General features: G+C 43.2%; 1 protein-coding gene across 6 annotated transcripts in view; it reads left to right on the top strand.

The window, feature by feature from the left end:
• The window catches only part of ARMC9 (armadillo repeat containing 9), a 184868-nt gene that overhangs the window by 146902 nt on the left and 22761 nt on the right, over positions 1-15205 (top strand). For all 6 annotated transcript variants that reach the window (XM_017886383.1, XM_017886380.1, XM_017886385.1 and 3 more), the window contains one exon: positions 6540-6655. In XM_017886383.1, coding sequence (XP_017741872.1) covers positions 6540-6655 — 116 coding nt within the window. The remainder of the gene's footprint in view (positions 1-6539; positions 6656-15205) is intronic.

Genomic DNA, 15205 nt, shown 5'->3' with positions numbered 1-15205 from the left:
CGGGCGCGGTGGCTCAAGCCTGTAATCCCAGCACTTTGGGAGGCCGAGACGGGCGGATCACGAGGTCAGGAGATGGAGACCATCCTGGCAAACACGGTGAAACCCCGTCTCTACTAAAAACTACAAAAAATTAGCCGGGCGAGGTGGCGGGCGCCTGTAGTCCCAGCTACTTGGGAGGCTGAGGCAGGAGAATGGTGGGAACCCGGGAGGCGGAGCTTGTAGTGAGCCGAGATCGCGCCGCTGCACTCCAGCCTGGGCCATACAGCGAGACTCCGTCTCAAAAAAAATAAAAATAAAAATAAAAAAAATAAAAATAAAATCTAGAAAAATAATGTTTATATTACCTAGCTGCTTGGCAAACACCTCCTCATTTTTCTTCATGTATCTTTTGTTTTATGCCCTCTGATTGCTTCTGTATATGGCAGCTTGGTCATGTTTTACGAGCATAAACGTAAAATGTAATGTTTTGTCTACATATATGACTATGTTTTAATGTTTTCTACTGAGAAAGAAAAAAAGATTAGTCAGCCTTTCCTGTAACATATTTGATCAAATTTTCTTAATATTGATTGATTAAAAAACTTTGTTTTGGCCTCACATTTAGTTCTTGGTATGCCCTGTAAATCTTTTTACTTAAAAAATTACATGTATAGACTGGGTGTGGTGGCTCACGCCTGTAATCCCAGCACTTTGGAAGGCCAAGGCGGGCAGATCACAAAGTCAGGAGTTCCAGACCAGCCTCGCCAACATGGTGAAACCCCGTCTCTAGTAAAAATACAAAAATTAGCCGAGCATGGTGGTGTGCACCTGTAATCCCAGCTACTCGGGAGGCTGAGGCAGGAAAATTGCTCGAACCTGGGAAGCGCAGGTTGCAGTGAGCCGAGATGGCACCATTGTACTCTAGCTCTGGACTAGACTATGTCTTGCAGAAAAAAAATATATATATATATATATCTTTAAAAGACAAAAATTTAAATCAACACCTGTGAAAATAATAAAAAATAATACAAAAGAAAATGTTTATGTAAATTTTTGTTTCATTTTGTTTTGTTTAGAGATATGATGTCACTCTGTCACCCAGGCTGGAGTACAGTGGTACAGTCATAGCTCACTGCTGCCTCAAACTCCTGAATGACGATCCTCCTGCTTCCGCCTCCCAAAGTGCTGGGATAACAGGCATAAGCCACTGTGCGTGACCCATTTTGTTATTAAATTTGAGAAAACCATCCTCAAGTTTCTTCCGTGAAAACACTAGGCCAGGTGCAGTGGCTCACGCCTGTAATCACAACACCTTGGGAGGCCAAGGTGGGTGGATCACCTGAGGTCAGGAGTTCAAGACCAGCCTGGCCAACACAGTGAAATCCTGTCTCTCCTAAAACTACAAAAATTAGTTGGGCGTGGTTGCATATGCCTGTAATCCCAGCTACTTAGGCTGAGGCAGGAGTAATCGCTTGAACCCAGGAGGCAGAGGTTGCAATGGGTCAAAATCGCAACACTGCACTCCAGCCTGGGTGACAAGAGTGAAACTCCATCCCAACAACAACAAAAGAGAAACACTCTATGGGGAGGCAAAGTTTTACCTTTATCCCTTAGGATTTTTGTCTGGGCCTGAGAATCAAATTGATGTAAAACAGATTCACAGGAGAAAAGCATATACATTTCTATAAGTTTTATGTGACGTGGAAGCTCTCCTAAGGAAATGAAAGGGAAAAGAACTAGCAGAACCTAAACGCTTTTAAACTAGGTTGAACAAAGAGAGGCAATTGGAGAAAAGTTACCAAATTATGTGGGGAGGCTAAAGGAAGATAAGAATCATATTACCCAGGTCTGTTTGTACAGAATTCTCTCAGCTCTGACATGTGGTTTTTTTTCCTGGTGCCCGGAGAGCATCTTTCACATGCAAGTTTTTATCTCGTTTTCAGGAAGAAAAGAGGAACATTAGGATGTCCTTCTTGCGTCAAGTGCCTTTACCGCAAAATAATCATAAACCAAAGTGGCATATTTTGGAATGGCATATTCTGCCACCACTTAACTGTAATGGGGGGCATTTGACATTTTCTTGCACACTGATTATTCACAAATACTCTAACAACATAGAGAATTACTAGAGGCCATTTCTACACCAGGACAGATAGCAGTCGTTTGACTATGCATGGAAGGTACTGTGAATCATAGAAATTTTTCCCACTAAATCTAAATTAAGGCCGGGCACAGTGGCTCACACCTGTAATCCCAGCACTCTGGGAGGCTGAGACAGGTGGATCACCTGAGGTCAGGAGTTCGAGACCAGCCTGGCCAGCATGGTGAAACCCCCTCTCTACTAAAAATACAAAACTGAGCCAGGCATGGTAGCACATGCCTGTAATCCCAGCCACTCAGGAGGCTGAGGAAGGAGAATCACTTGAACCCTGGAGACAGAGGTTGCAGTGAGCCGAGATTGCGCCACTGTACTACAGCCAGGGCGACAGAGCAACACTATGTCTCAAAAACAAAAACAAATGTAGGCTGGGCATGGTGGCTCATGTGTGTAATCCCAGTGCTTTGGGAGGCTGAGGAATGAGGATCACTTGAGGCCAGGAGATCAAGACCAGCCTGAGCAACATAGGAAGGCCCATCTCTACAGATTAATTAATTAGCTATGGTGGCACATGCCGGTAGTCCCAGCTACTTGGGAGTCTGAGGCGGGAGGATCACTTGAGCCTAGGAGTTCAAGGCTTCAGTGAACTGTGATTACACCACTCCACTCCAGCCTGAGTGACAGAGCAAGACCTTGTCTCAAAAAAAACCCACACACACATAAAATGACCATGTGACACATGAAGTTTCATGAGTTCTGTGGTAACTCTGCCTTGATATCTTCATTCACATGCCTGTTGCCTCTTGATCATATGATGGGTACATGTCCTGGCACAAATCTGTGATAAACTCAGGAAGAAGGCCAAATGTGCAGGTCAGCCAAATCTGCCCCCTACAGTGCTTTCCTGAAGCTCCACTTGGTGACCACTTACTAACTGGTCAAAACTGGGTCCTATGGCTCCTAGCTGCAAGGGAGTCTGGGAGGTATTTTTAAGTAGACACATTGCTGTGCTGACAAAATCAGTTCTGTTGGTCAGGAAGGAGAGGGTGAATATTGTGTAGACTGCTAACAGTGTCTGCCTCCTCCCCTTTCAGATTATTTTCTGTGAGTACAGAGATAGATATAGATGATAGATACATAGAGTGTACCTGTATCCTCTATTTTTTACAGAAATTTATACTGCTTTATAATGTCTTTAAATGATTCACAAATACTCAAAACCAATAAATGAGAAATTTTTTTTTACCTAAATTGATATGTTGACCAACTTTTACTACTGAATAAATTGCATTCAGCTAAATAATATGCTATCTTTTTTTATTGTGCTTAACTATGCTCCTTTTTATAGTAGCAGAACCTTCTTTCAAATAAAATCTCCATCTACAATGCTGATGAAAGCCGAGTTCTCTGGATGAGTACAGGTGGATGTCAGGAACCCTTGCTCTCCTCTCTGCCCAGACCCCAAAGCATTTCTGTGGAACTCATTATAAACAACTCTGTCTCAGCAGGTTGTTGGACAAGATACCCTCTAAGATCCTTCAGCCCACAAAGCCTTCTTTGCAACTGAGAGGCCCGAGAGTAGGCTGGGTGGCTCACACTGCAAGCAAGGGGAGGGGAAGTCCAGGCCAGCAAGAACAGGCTGGGAAGTGGCTGCGCTGCTAGGCCCTGCACACTGAAGCCGCTCCACTGAGGGCCTTTCTTCAGGCATTTTTGCAACAGACAGACAGTGCTGGCCCACAGGCCAGACACAGTTTCTCCATCCACGGGAAAGGAAAAATGCCACCCACTTTAAATTATTTTCCAGGTTTCTATAGTTTTAAGGAGATGAAATAACTGGCAGTCTAAAATATTCTCGAATACGTGACATGTTCTGTCATTTCTAGGAAGACATTGGGAGGAGCGAGCTCAGATGACTGTGACACTGGGGAAGTGGAGACAGAGGACTAGCCACAGACTCGAGAAAACCCACATGTTGACTGTTTCCCCTTTTCCAGTTGCCTTCTTCGTGTTTCTCTGTGGGAGGGCTCAGGGGTCCTCTGTCTTGAGGGACAGGAAAAAGAGAAGGCAAGAGCCACGGTGGAGCACTGTGATGAGAGCATGTAGAACCGACCCTGGATCCTGGATCGGGGAAGTGGGATGGATGGGGAAGTCACAGTGGAAGCAGACAGCAGTGTGAAGTGGTTGCAGTGGAAATATCCTGCCTTGGTAGATTTCTCTAGAGACAGAAAAGGCGACGCAACTGCATTTTAGTTTTTATTTACATGGCTTAGTTACATTCCATTTCCCCCAACAGGGTGAGCACCTCCCACTTTCTCACTCTCCCAGGCTTTTTCCCTTTCACTTTCCTTTCCACCCCTCCCACCTCCTAGTCAGGGCAGGTTGTTTTTTTGTTTTGTTTTGTTTTTTGAGATACTCTTGTTGCCCAGGCTGGATTACAATGGCGTGATCTCGGCTCACTGCAACCTCCACCTCCCAGGTTCAAGCGATTCTCCTGCCTCAGCCTCCTGAGTCGCTGGGATGACAGGCATGCACCACCACGCCTAGCTGTTTTTGTATTTTTAGTAGAGATGGGATTTCTCCATGTTAGTCAGGCTGGTCTCGAACTCCCAACCTCAGGTGATCCACCCGCCTTGGCCTTCCAAAGTGCTAGGATTACAGGCGTGAGCCACCGTGCCCAGCCCAGGGCAGATTTTGACCCCACCTGTCACTTCCCTGGCTGAGACCTGTCCCAGGGTCCAGGTGAGGCTCACTGAATCCCACAGGCACTGGCCCTTTTTTCTTCCTCTCCCTACCTAACATACTAGATAACCCAAAGGAATTTTCAGTAGAAATCAAGAAATCAAAGATGAAATTCCAATGTTCAAGAAGTTTGGTTTTTTTGTCTTTGTTTTACTTTTTGTTTTGAAATAATTATAGATTCATAGGAAGTTGCAAAAGTAACACACAGTTCCCATGCACCCTTCACATAATTTCCCCTGGTGCTAATATCTTATGTAATTTATAGCATAATAGCAAAACCAGGAAGTTGACATTGGTATCATCCACAGACTTTATTCACATTTCACTAGTTTTATAGTGATTTCCTTTTTAAACAATTTTTCTTAAGTATTAACATGATAGTAACCATATAACAAAAAATTGTGGCAGAAAAAAATATTCTTAGTTCTACTGTCCTATGTAGCCACCCTAATCATGTGAAGGTTCATTTCTTTCCATCTTTCTGTGCACTTTTAGCATAATTGAAAGCATTGTTTAGCTGGACATAGTGGCATGCACTTATAATCCCATCTACTAGGGAGGCTAAGGCAGGAAGATCACTCCACTGCACTCCAGCCTGGGCAACATAGCAAGACCTTGTCTCAAGGGAAAAAAAAAAGCATTCTTTATGTACATTATTATAACCTGATTTTTATTTAATGTTTTAAATAGACATATTTCTCCATAACCTGTTCTTTATCATTGTACATGGCTGTATGATATATCAAGTGAATATGCCATATTTTACTTATTTATTCCCGTTACTAGATATTAGATTGTTTCAGTTTTACTCTTCAATAATTTTATAATGAACAACCGTGTTTATCTTACACTTTCCAGGGTTTGGATTCATTCACTAGTATTTACACTCAAGGATGTGTGAACATTTTCACAACTCTTGATAAAATGCCAAATTGCTTTCTAAGAGTTGTCTCAAATTTTAATCTCACTAATTAGTGTTAGTTCCTTAAACTAGTGTTTTAAACTATTGGGAGCAGTGGACGGGATCATTTTTCTGTCATTGTAATAGTTGACGAACGCTACCTTTCCTTGTAAAGTTGAAGTTTCTGATTTCTAGTAAAGTGGGTCTTTTTTGTTTCTTCTACTTACTGGTAATACTTTCTGTTTTGTGACATGGTGGTTTGAATTCTTTGCCCAATTATCAGTTTAGTGTTTTACTTACTGATTTGTGGGAGCTTCTTAGCTATGAAAATGTTCACCTTTAATCTCTTAAACTTGCTTCAGACACTTCTTCCCAGTTTGTTGTTTTCCTGTTGATTTGGTTTATTTTTAACATACTGCGCATGTGGAAATGTTCGTATTTTTATGAAATCAAATGTCCGTCTTTTTTTTCCCTTCTCGTTTTACATTTTTTTCCCTTCTCATTTTCCCGTCTCATTTTTTTCCCTTCTCGTTTCAGAGATGTGATGAGTTATAGTGGTCAACCGCTTTCTTCCTTTTCCTATGGTTTATCCTCGTTTTAATTTATACTGCTAAATGGTATGATACGGAAATCTGTTAGCAGAAAAAGGGTTTTTCTCCACAATTTCTGTTTACTTGAATAATTTGTGACATGATCCTTCCTCATTTATTTGCAAAGCTCCTTATCATTAGAGAGTAGTTTATTCAGTGTATTCTGTTTGACTTCCAGGTCAGCTCTCCAGTAGATATTCCTCTAGCCCTTTCTTTTCTTTCCTTCCACCAGATCATGACCAACACGGGGAAGACAAGGCGGAAGGGGCTGGCCAGTGTGCAGTGGAGCGGGGATGAGCCCCTGCAAAGGCCCGTCACCCCCAGCGGCCACAGAAACGGGTACCCAGTGTAAGTCAGAGCTAAAGGAAGCGGGAGTTGACTTTCTTAGGCTTTGTTTCGATTCACTACAGTGTAAGATGTATGTATTTTTAAAAGTCAAAATAAAGGATTCCTTTTGAAAAGCATTTATCTCTTTATTTTGGGGGGATTTTGGAGGGAAAGAGGTTGAGTCCTTCTCCCTTCCCCAGGATTTTTTTATTCCAGAAAGAGAAGTGGTTGGATTACAGGATCTCCAGGGCCACTTCAGAAGACAAATGTTGGCCAGAGTAATTTCAAAAGAAGGGACCTGAAAGGAGCCGGGCCCTCTCCAGAAGGACTCCTGTCATGCCTTTTCCGTGGCCTCTCGCCGTAGCACCAAGCCCTTTGTTGGGATTGGAATGTTACAGTTTAAGACTCGAAATCAATTATTTTAGATGACTTTTTGGAACAACTGGATGCTGTTTTAGCTGCGGAGCCTTATTCATTTTCCATAGCCTTGCTCGTGCCCCATTTATATAAATAAAATTTTAGTCTCATTACGTAGAGCCTCTGGTCTCCCTGGGGGCCTGGACCCCTTGTGGGCTAAGGAGCCCCAGATCAGACAGTCCAGTGGGCAGCAGAGAAGCCAATTCTGTGGTCTGGGTGCCCTCTCTTTTCCTGTCCAGAGAGAATATTACAGCAAAATATTACAGAGAGCAGGCTAAAAACCTCCCTATATTCATTCAACAAATAATGGCCGTGTAATACTTTAAAAGAATATACCATGTTTTACTTAGTTATCCCCTGAAACTGGGCACTTTATTTTTTCCAGTCTTACTCTGTTGTCATTTTGTAATGAACAACAAGGCACTGGAAACTGAGCAACAGAACTCAGAAATGCCTGCCCTCACGGAGCTCTGTGCTACCACGGACACGAGGGACACCAGGCAAGACAGACCCAGCTCCTTGATGAGTTCTGTTGCCCATCAGGATTTGTCCTTTAAATATTTCAGGGCCCGTGCCATAGATGAGTGCTCTGAGATCTGTTTGGTTTGATTTCATAATTAGGTATGATATGCTTATATTTCTAGGTTTTTAGTTACTGATATATAAACTAGTATCATGCCCTTTTCTCTCTTAACCTTACAATCAGTGTTTTTAACCTACAGAGAAGTTGAAAGAATATTACACTGAAGATGGCCAGGCATGGTGGCTCACGCCTGTAATCCTGGCACTTTGGGAGGCCGAGGCGGGCAGATCATGAGGTCAGGAGATCGAGACCATCCTGGCTAACATGGTGAAACCCTGTCTCTACTAAAACATACAAAAAATTAGCCCAGTGTGGTGGTGGGCACCTATAGTCCCAGCTACTCGGGAGGCTGAGGCAGGAGAATGGCGTGAACCCGGGAGGCGGAGCTTGCAGTGAGCCGAGATCACACTGCTGCACTCCAGCCTGGGTGACACAGCAAGACTCCGTCTCAAAAAAAAAAAAAGAATATTACACTGAAGGGCTTCCAATTAACATTTGTGTGCCCTATCTCTCTCTCTCGCTCTCCTTCTATGTGTATAATACATAATTTACAAGCATATACATTTTTTGCTGAACTATCTGAGAGAAGATTGCAGACTTTTGCACATAATCCCATTATCACAGCTAAGAAATTTAACATTAATAGTATGGATATAGTATTATCAGTATTCCTTAGTTGTCCCCTAAATGTCCTTTACCTCTGAGCGGTTTTGGGTCATTTGGTTTTCATCCAGAATATAGCCAGTTACCAATTACTAGTAAACTAGTTGATAAATATAATAGCTTTTTAAATGGAAGTAGTAACAGGAACTAATAAAATTCCCCTTGCTTGACACAGGAAAGAGGACACTGAATCATTGTCTTAAAAGTATTTTTCAATTACGTTTTAAAATAATTAAAACCCTGCTTTCCTGAGTGACAACAATGACATAAGGCTATTTTAATCAGAGATAAGAACAGGGAATCTAATAAATGTGGAGCTAACCAGTGGGCACAGTTAATTCTTGGGTCAGGTGTTCTTCTTTGTAGAGAAATTCAAGGACGTTTTCCATGGCTGGGAGCACCTCTCTCTCTCCCCTGCTACGTGGGGGTGGTCCTATCAAGATCTTTGACAGTGGCAAGCTGCCAGGTAATGAGGGCAGCTCATTTTCCTGAAACTACAGGCCTTCCCACTATAATGATGCAGTCGCCCTGTCACCAGCTTCCCCATCAGGTCTCAACAAACATTTTTATCACTTCTCTGCCATATGGTGTCCTCATGGCTGGAGCTGCAGAAATCAGTAAGATGTGACTCCCTGCCCTCAGGAGCACACAGACCAAGCTGTGTGGCAGGCAAAGAGCTGGTCAGTGGAACGCAGTGGGCACTCCCCCCAGCGCATGAGTACTCTGGACGGCTACACGACGCTGGCGTGCAAGATTTGTAGTTCTGCCTTTGCACCTGGAGCTCACCTCTAAAAACGTTTGAACGCTGGGGGTCTTGGACATCATCCTGTACAGATAAGAGACCACTATATGTGATGTAAGATAGGCATCCTGGCTTATTTTTCTCCAGGTAGAGAGCACTCTTCTCTACACCACCTATAAACAGCTCATTATTTCTCCACTGATTCAAGGTGCCACTTTAATTCTGTATCCCCTCCAATCACCCTAGCTCTCTATTTTGACACATTGTCCAGTTGCCTGTTGCCACACCAGTGTTTGTTGCAAAGGTTCTTAGCATATCTAAATATCGCTTAGGAAAAGCCCCTCTCCCCGCCTGCCTTCTGCCTTTTCTTTCAGAGTGGATTTAACTGTGTAGAGACCTTTATTTTCTGTAAGCATTTAAAATAAGTCTGGCAACTTCCTTAAAAAATCCTTTTAGGATTTTGATTAGTGTCACATTAAATTTATGTAATGTTTTGGAGATAACTGAAGTCTTTGCAATGTTAAGTCACTGCACAGCATTACACGTATTAATTTTATATGTTAAGACAGAATAATGGTCCCTCAAAGATGTCCACATCCCAATCCCCACAACCTGTGACTAAATGACGTTACATGGCAAAAAGGACTGCTGATGTGATTAAGGATCTAGAGATAGATGATTCTGGATAATCTGGGTGGGCCCAATGTGATCACAAGGGGCCTTACTGAAGGGAAGCAGGAGTGTCAGAAACAAAAGGAGATGTGACAACTGTGTCAGAAGTCTGAGTGACGCAAGGCCATGAACCGAGGAATGCAGACACCCTGTAGAAACTGGAAAAGGCAAGGAAATAAATTCTCTCCTAGAGACTGGAAACTGGAAAAGGCAAGGAAATAAATTCTCTCCAGAAACAATGCGCCCCTGTTGACCCATTGTAAACTCTTGACCTCCATAACTGTGAGATAAGTTTGTGTTGTTTTCAGTCACTAAGGTTGTGGTAAGACTGCAAGTTATGAAACAACTACAGGAAAACATTGGGGAATATCTCCAGGACATTGTTCTGGGCAAATATTTCTTGAGTAATACCCGACAAGCACAGGCAACCAAAGCAAAAATGAACAAATGGGATCACATCAAGTTAAAAAGCTTCTGTAGCAAAGGAAACAACCAACAAAGTGAAGACACAGGCCACAGAATGGGAGAAAATGTTTGCAAACTACCCATCTGACAAAGGATTAATAATCAGAATTAAAAAGGAGCTCAAACAACTCTTTAGGAAAAAGTCTAATAGTTGGATTTAAAAAATGGGCAAAAGAGGCCAGGCGCGGTGGCTCAAGCCTGTAATCCCAGCACTGTGGGAGGCCGAGACGGGTGGATCACGAGGTCAGGAGATCGAGACCATCCTGGCTAACACGGTGAAACCCCGTCTCCACTAAAAATACAAAAAAAATTAGCCGGGCGAGGTGGCGGGCGCCTGTAGTCCCAGCTACTCGAGAGGCTGAGGCAGGAGAATGGCACGAACCCGGGAGGCGGAGCTTGCAGTGAGCTGAGATCCGGCCACTGCACTCCAGCCTGGGCGACAGAGCGAGACTCCGTCTCAGAAAAAAAAAATGGGCAAAAGATTTGAAGAGACATTTCTCAAAAGAAGACACACAGATGACAAACGGGCTTATGAAAGGGTGCTCAGCATCACTGATCATCAGAGATGCAAATCAAAACTACACAGAGATACCCTGTCACTCCAGTTAAAACGGCGTATCTCCAAAAGTCAGGCAATAACAAATGTTGACAAGAATGTGGAGAAAAGGGAATCCTCATACACTGTAAGAATGTAAATTAGCACAACCACTATAGAGAAGAGTTTGGAGATTCCTCAAATAACTAAAAATAGAGCTACCACATGATCCAGCAGTCCTACTGCTGGATATATACCCAACAGAAAGGAAGTCCATGTATCAAAGATAGCTCTGCACCCCATGCTTGCTGCAGCACCATTCACAGGAGCCAAGATTTGGAAGCAGCCTCAGTGTTCATCAGCAGATGAATGGACAAAGGAAATGTGGTGCATATGCACAGTGGAGTACTATTCCGTGCGAAAGAATGACGTCCAGTCATTTGCAAAGCATGGATGGAACTGGAGATCATGATGCTACATGAAATAAGCCAGGCACAGAAAGTCAAACATCACATGTTCCCACTTACTTATCTAAACAATTGAGCTCATGGAGATAGAGAGCAGAGGGATGGTAACTAGAGACCGGGAAGAGTAGTTGGTTGGGGGCGGTGGTTGGGGAAGAGGGAGAAGGTTAATGGGTACCAAAAAAAAACACATAGTTACAAAGAATGGGCCAGGCGTGGTGGCTCACGCCTGTAATCTCAACACTTTGGGAGGCCAAGGTGGGTAGATCACTTAAGGTCAGGAGTTCGAGACCAACTTGGCCAACATGGTAAAACCCTGTCTCTACTAAAAATACAAAAATTAACCAGGTGCGGTAGTGAGCGCCTGTAATCCAGCTGCTTGGCAGGCTGAGGTGGGAGAATCGCTTGAACCTGGGAGGCGGAGGTTGCAGTGAGCAGAGATCTCACCACTGCACTCCAGCCTGGGCAACAGAGTGAGACCCCCAACACAAAAAAAAAAAAAAATGAATAAGACCTGGTATTTCATAGCACAACAGAGTGACTATAGTCAATAATAATTTAATTGTACATTTTTAAATAACTAAAAGAGTATGATTGGATTATTTTTTTACACACAGGATGAATACTTGAGGGGATGGGTACTCCATTCTCTGTGATGTGATTATTACACATTGCATGCCTGTATCAAAACAATCCATGTATACTATAAATATATACACCTGTACCCACAAAAATCGAAAAAAAAAATTTTTTTTGAGAGGAAGTCTTGCTCTGTTGCCCAGGCTGGAGTGCAGTGGCACAATCTTGGCAGCTGCAACCCCCACCGCCAGGTTCAAGCGATTCTTCTGCCTCAGCCTCCCAAGTAGCTGGGATTACAGGCGCCATGCCACCACACCTGGCTAATTTTTTAATTTTTTGTAGAGAAGAGGTTTCCCCATGTTGGCCAGGCTGGTCTTGAACTCCTCACCACCTCAGGTGATCCGCCTGCCTCAGCCTCCCAAAATGCTGGGATTACAGGCATGAGTCACTGTGCCTGGCCTTAAAAATTAAAACAAAAAAATTATGGTGCTTTGTTAGAACAGCAGTAGAAAATGAATACAGCCATCCTGTGTGCAAGTACAGGATGACTCTCCATTTCTTTAGGTCTTGTTTGATATATTTCCTTGCTAGGAGAAACCTGAGGCCAGGCATGGTGGCTCACACCTGCAATCCCAGCACTTTGGGAGGTTGAGGCAGGAGCATTGCTTCAGTCCCAGAGGTCGTGGCTCCTGTGAGCTGTGATTGTGCCACTGGGCAACAAAGTGAGACCCTCGTCTCAAAAAAAAAAAAAAAGAAACTTCATATGTTCAAGGCAATGGGTGAGCATGTTCTTCAGGGAAGGTTAGGACCCCTTCTCAGCCCTGGAGGTTGGATTTGATTAATTTAGCCCAGTGTTTTAAATTTAACTCCCCTTGTCAATGATGATTTCAATGGGCATGCAATCCATTCCAGCCATGGAATCTAAGATTTTCCAACTTCTGTGAAGGGCTTGAGAAATTCTGTGCTTTCTTTTCCCCTTTTGGTCTTTGACTGTTGCTTGAGATGCTATGCTTGGAGGTCCTGCAGCCATCCTATTTGTACAAAGTGACAATTCTTTTTTGGTTTTTTCTTGAGACGGAGTCTCGCTCTGTCACCCCGGCTGGAGTGCAGTGGCGCAATCTCAGCTCACCGCAAGCTCCATCTCCCGGGTTCCTGCCATTCTCCTGCCTCAGCCTCCCGAGTAGCTGGGACTACAGGCGCCCGCCACCATGCCCGGCTATTTTTTTGTATTTTTAGTGGAGACAGGGTTTCACCGTGTTAGCCAGGATGGTCTCCATCTCCTGACCTCATGATCCGCCCATCTTGGCCTCCCAAAGTGCTGGGATTACAGGCGTGAGCCACTACACCCGGCCACAAAGTGACAATTCTAAAAACAAAAGCAAAACCACACCAGGAAGGCCAGGGAAACCCAGCGGAGAGAACCTGGATCTGCAGCAAAGCCACTCAGCTTTGCATTCCCCACCCTGTACTCGCTACCTCTGGAATTCTGTTTATGTTGAATATTACATTTCCCTTACTGTTTAAACCAGTGGTGTTGAACTTTTGTTACTCGTAGTCAAAAACATGTATGGAACAAGTAAATATAAAGAAAACAAAAAATATTTATTCCAGCAGCCAGAGAGAACTGTGATCATCATTTTAGTGCGTTACGTTTAGTGTAGTTTTTTCCTACATATATTTTCAGCAAACGAGAAACCTTTCAGTGTTTGTGTATGTGTCTACATGTGTATATAGTTTGTTTGCAGTTTGATTTTTGTTTGTTTTCTTTTGCATTGTTGAACATCCTATAAAAGATGATTTAATGATTTATATTATATTTACCTACCATAATTTATGTAGCCATGCTGCCATTTCTGACATTCATTTTTACTGATTTGGAGTTATTATATGCTTGGTGAACCACTAAGTACATAAATATTCCTAACTAAAACAAACAAAAAAAAATTATGACCCTTCCTTCACCACCAGCACCCTCTGGTATCCCGTTGCCAGGAGTGTGGATAAATCTAGAATCTTAGTTCTCTTGAGGACTATGACAGTATGTATTGCAAACAATCAGAATACCAGGACTTTTTTGGTTTGGTTTGGTTTGGTTTTGAGATAGCATCTGGCTCTGTCACCCCAGCTGGAGTATAGCAGCACAATCACAGCTCACTGCAGCCTTGACTTCCTGGGCTCAAACCATCCTCCCACCTCAGCCTCCCAGGTAGCTGGGACCACAGGCATGCGCCACCACATCTGGCTGAATTTTTAATTTTTTGTGGAGACAGAGTCTCACTATGTTGCCTAGTCTTGAACTCCTGAGTTCAAGCAATCCTCCTACCTCAGCCTTCCATAGTGCTGGGATTACAGGTGTGAGCCATTATGCCCAGCCCAGCCACTAGTACTTTTGGAATCAGTAATTCCACTGCTACGACTTTTTTTTTTTTGTTTTGTTTTGAGACAAGAGTCTTGCTCTTGTCGCCCAGGCTGGAGTGCAATGGCACGATCTCAGCTCACTGCAACCTTGGTCTCCCGGGTTCAAGCGATTCCCCTTTCTCTTGTCTCAGCCTCCCAAGTAGCTGGGATTACAGGCACCTAATTTTTTTTTTTTTTTTTTTTTTTTTTAGTAGAGACAGGGTTTCACCATGTTGGCCAGGCTGATCTGGAACTCCTGACCTCAAGTGATCCACCTGCCTTGGCTTTCCAAAGTGCTGGGATTACAGGTGTGAGCCACCGTGCCCACTGCTAGGATTTTATACTGAGAAGTAATCAGATGTTCACAGGATAGATAGATAGATAGATAGATAGATAGATAGATAGATGATAGATAGATAGATAGATGATAGATAGATGATAGATAGATAGATGATTGATAGATAGATAGATAATAGATAGATGATAGATGATAGATAGATAGATGATAGATGATAGATAGATGATAGATAGATGATAGGTAGATAGATAGATGATAGATAGATAGATGATAGATAGATGATAGATAGATAGATAGATAGATAGATGATAGATAGATGATAGATGATAGGTAGATAGATAGATGATAGATAGATGATAGGTAGATAGATGATAGATAGATAGATAGATGATAGGTAGGTAGGTAGATAGATACAAATAGATATCTATATATAAACACACACAAGGTTATTTGTTGCAATATTATTCATAAAATTAGATAGTACATTCCCAGGCCGGGCGCAATGGCTCACACCTGTAATCCCAGCAATTTGGGAGGCCAAGGCGGGTGGATCACGAGGTCAGGAGTTCCAGACCAGCCTGGCCAAGACGGTGAATCGCCGTCTCTACTAAAAATACAAAAATTTGGCTGGGCACGATGGCTCACGCCTGTAATCCCAGCACTTTGGGAGGCCGAGACGGGCAGATCACAAGGTCAGGAGAACAAGACCATCCTGGCTAACACGGTGAAACCCTATCTCTACTAAAATACAAAAAA

Source organism: Rhinopithecus bieti, unplaced genomic scaffold, assembly GCF_001698545.2.
Source record: "Rhinopithecus bieti isolate Rb0 unplaced genomic scaffold, ASM169854v2 scaffold_13704, whole genome shotgun sequence".
NCBI classification, from domain to species: Eukaryota; Metazoa; Chordata; class Mammalia; order Primates; family Cercopithecidae; genus Rhinopithecus; species Rhinopithecus bieti.
This window is presented reverse-complemented; position numbering and strand designations above follow the sequence as displayed.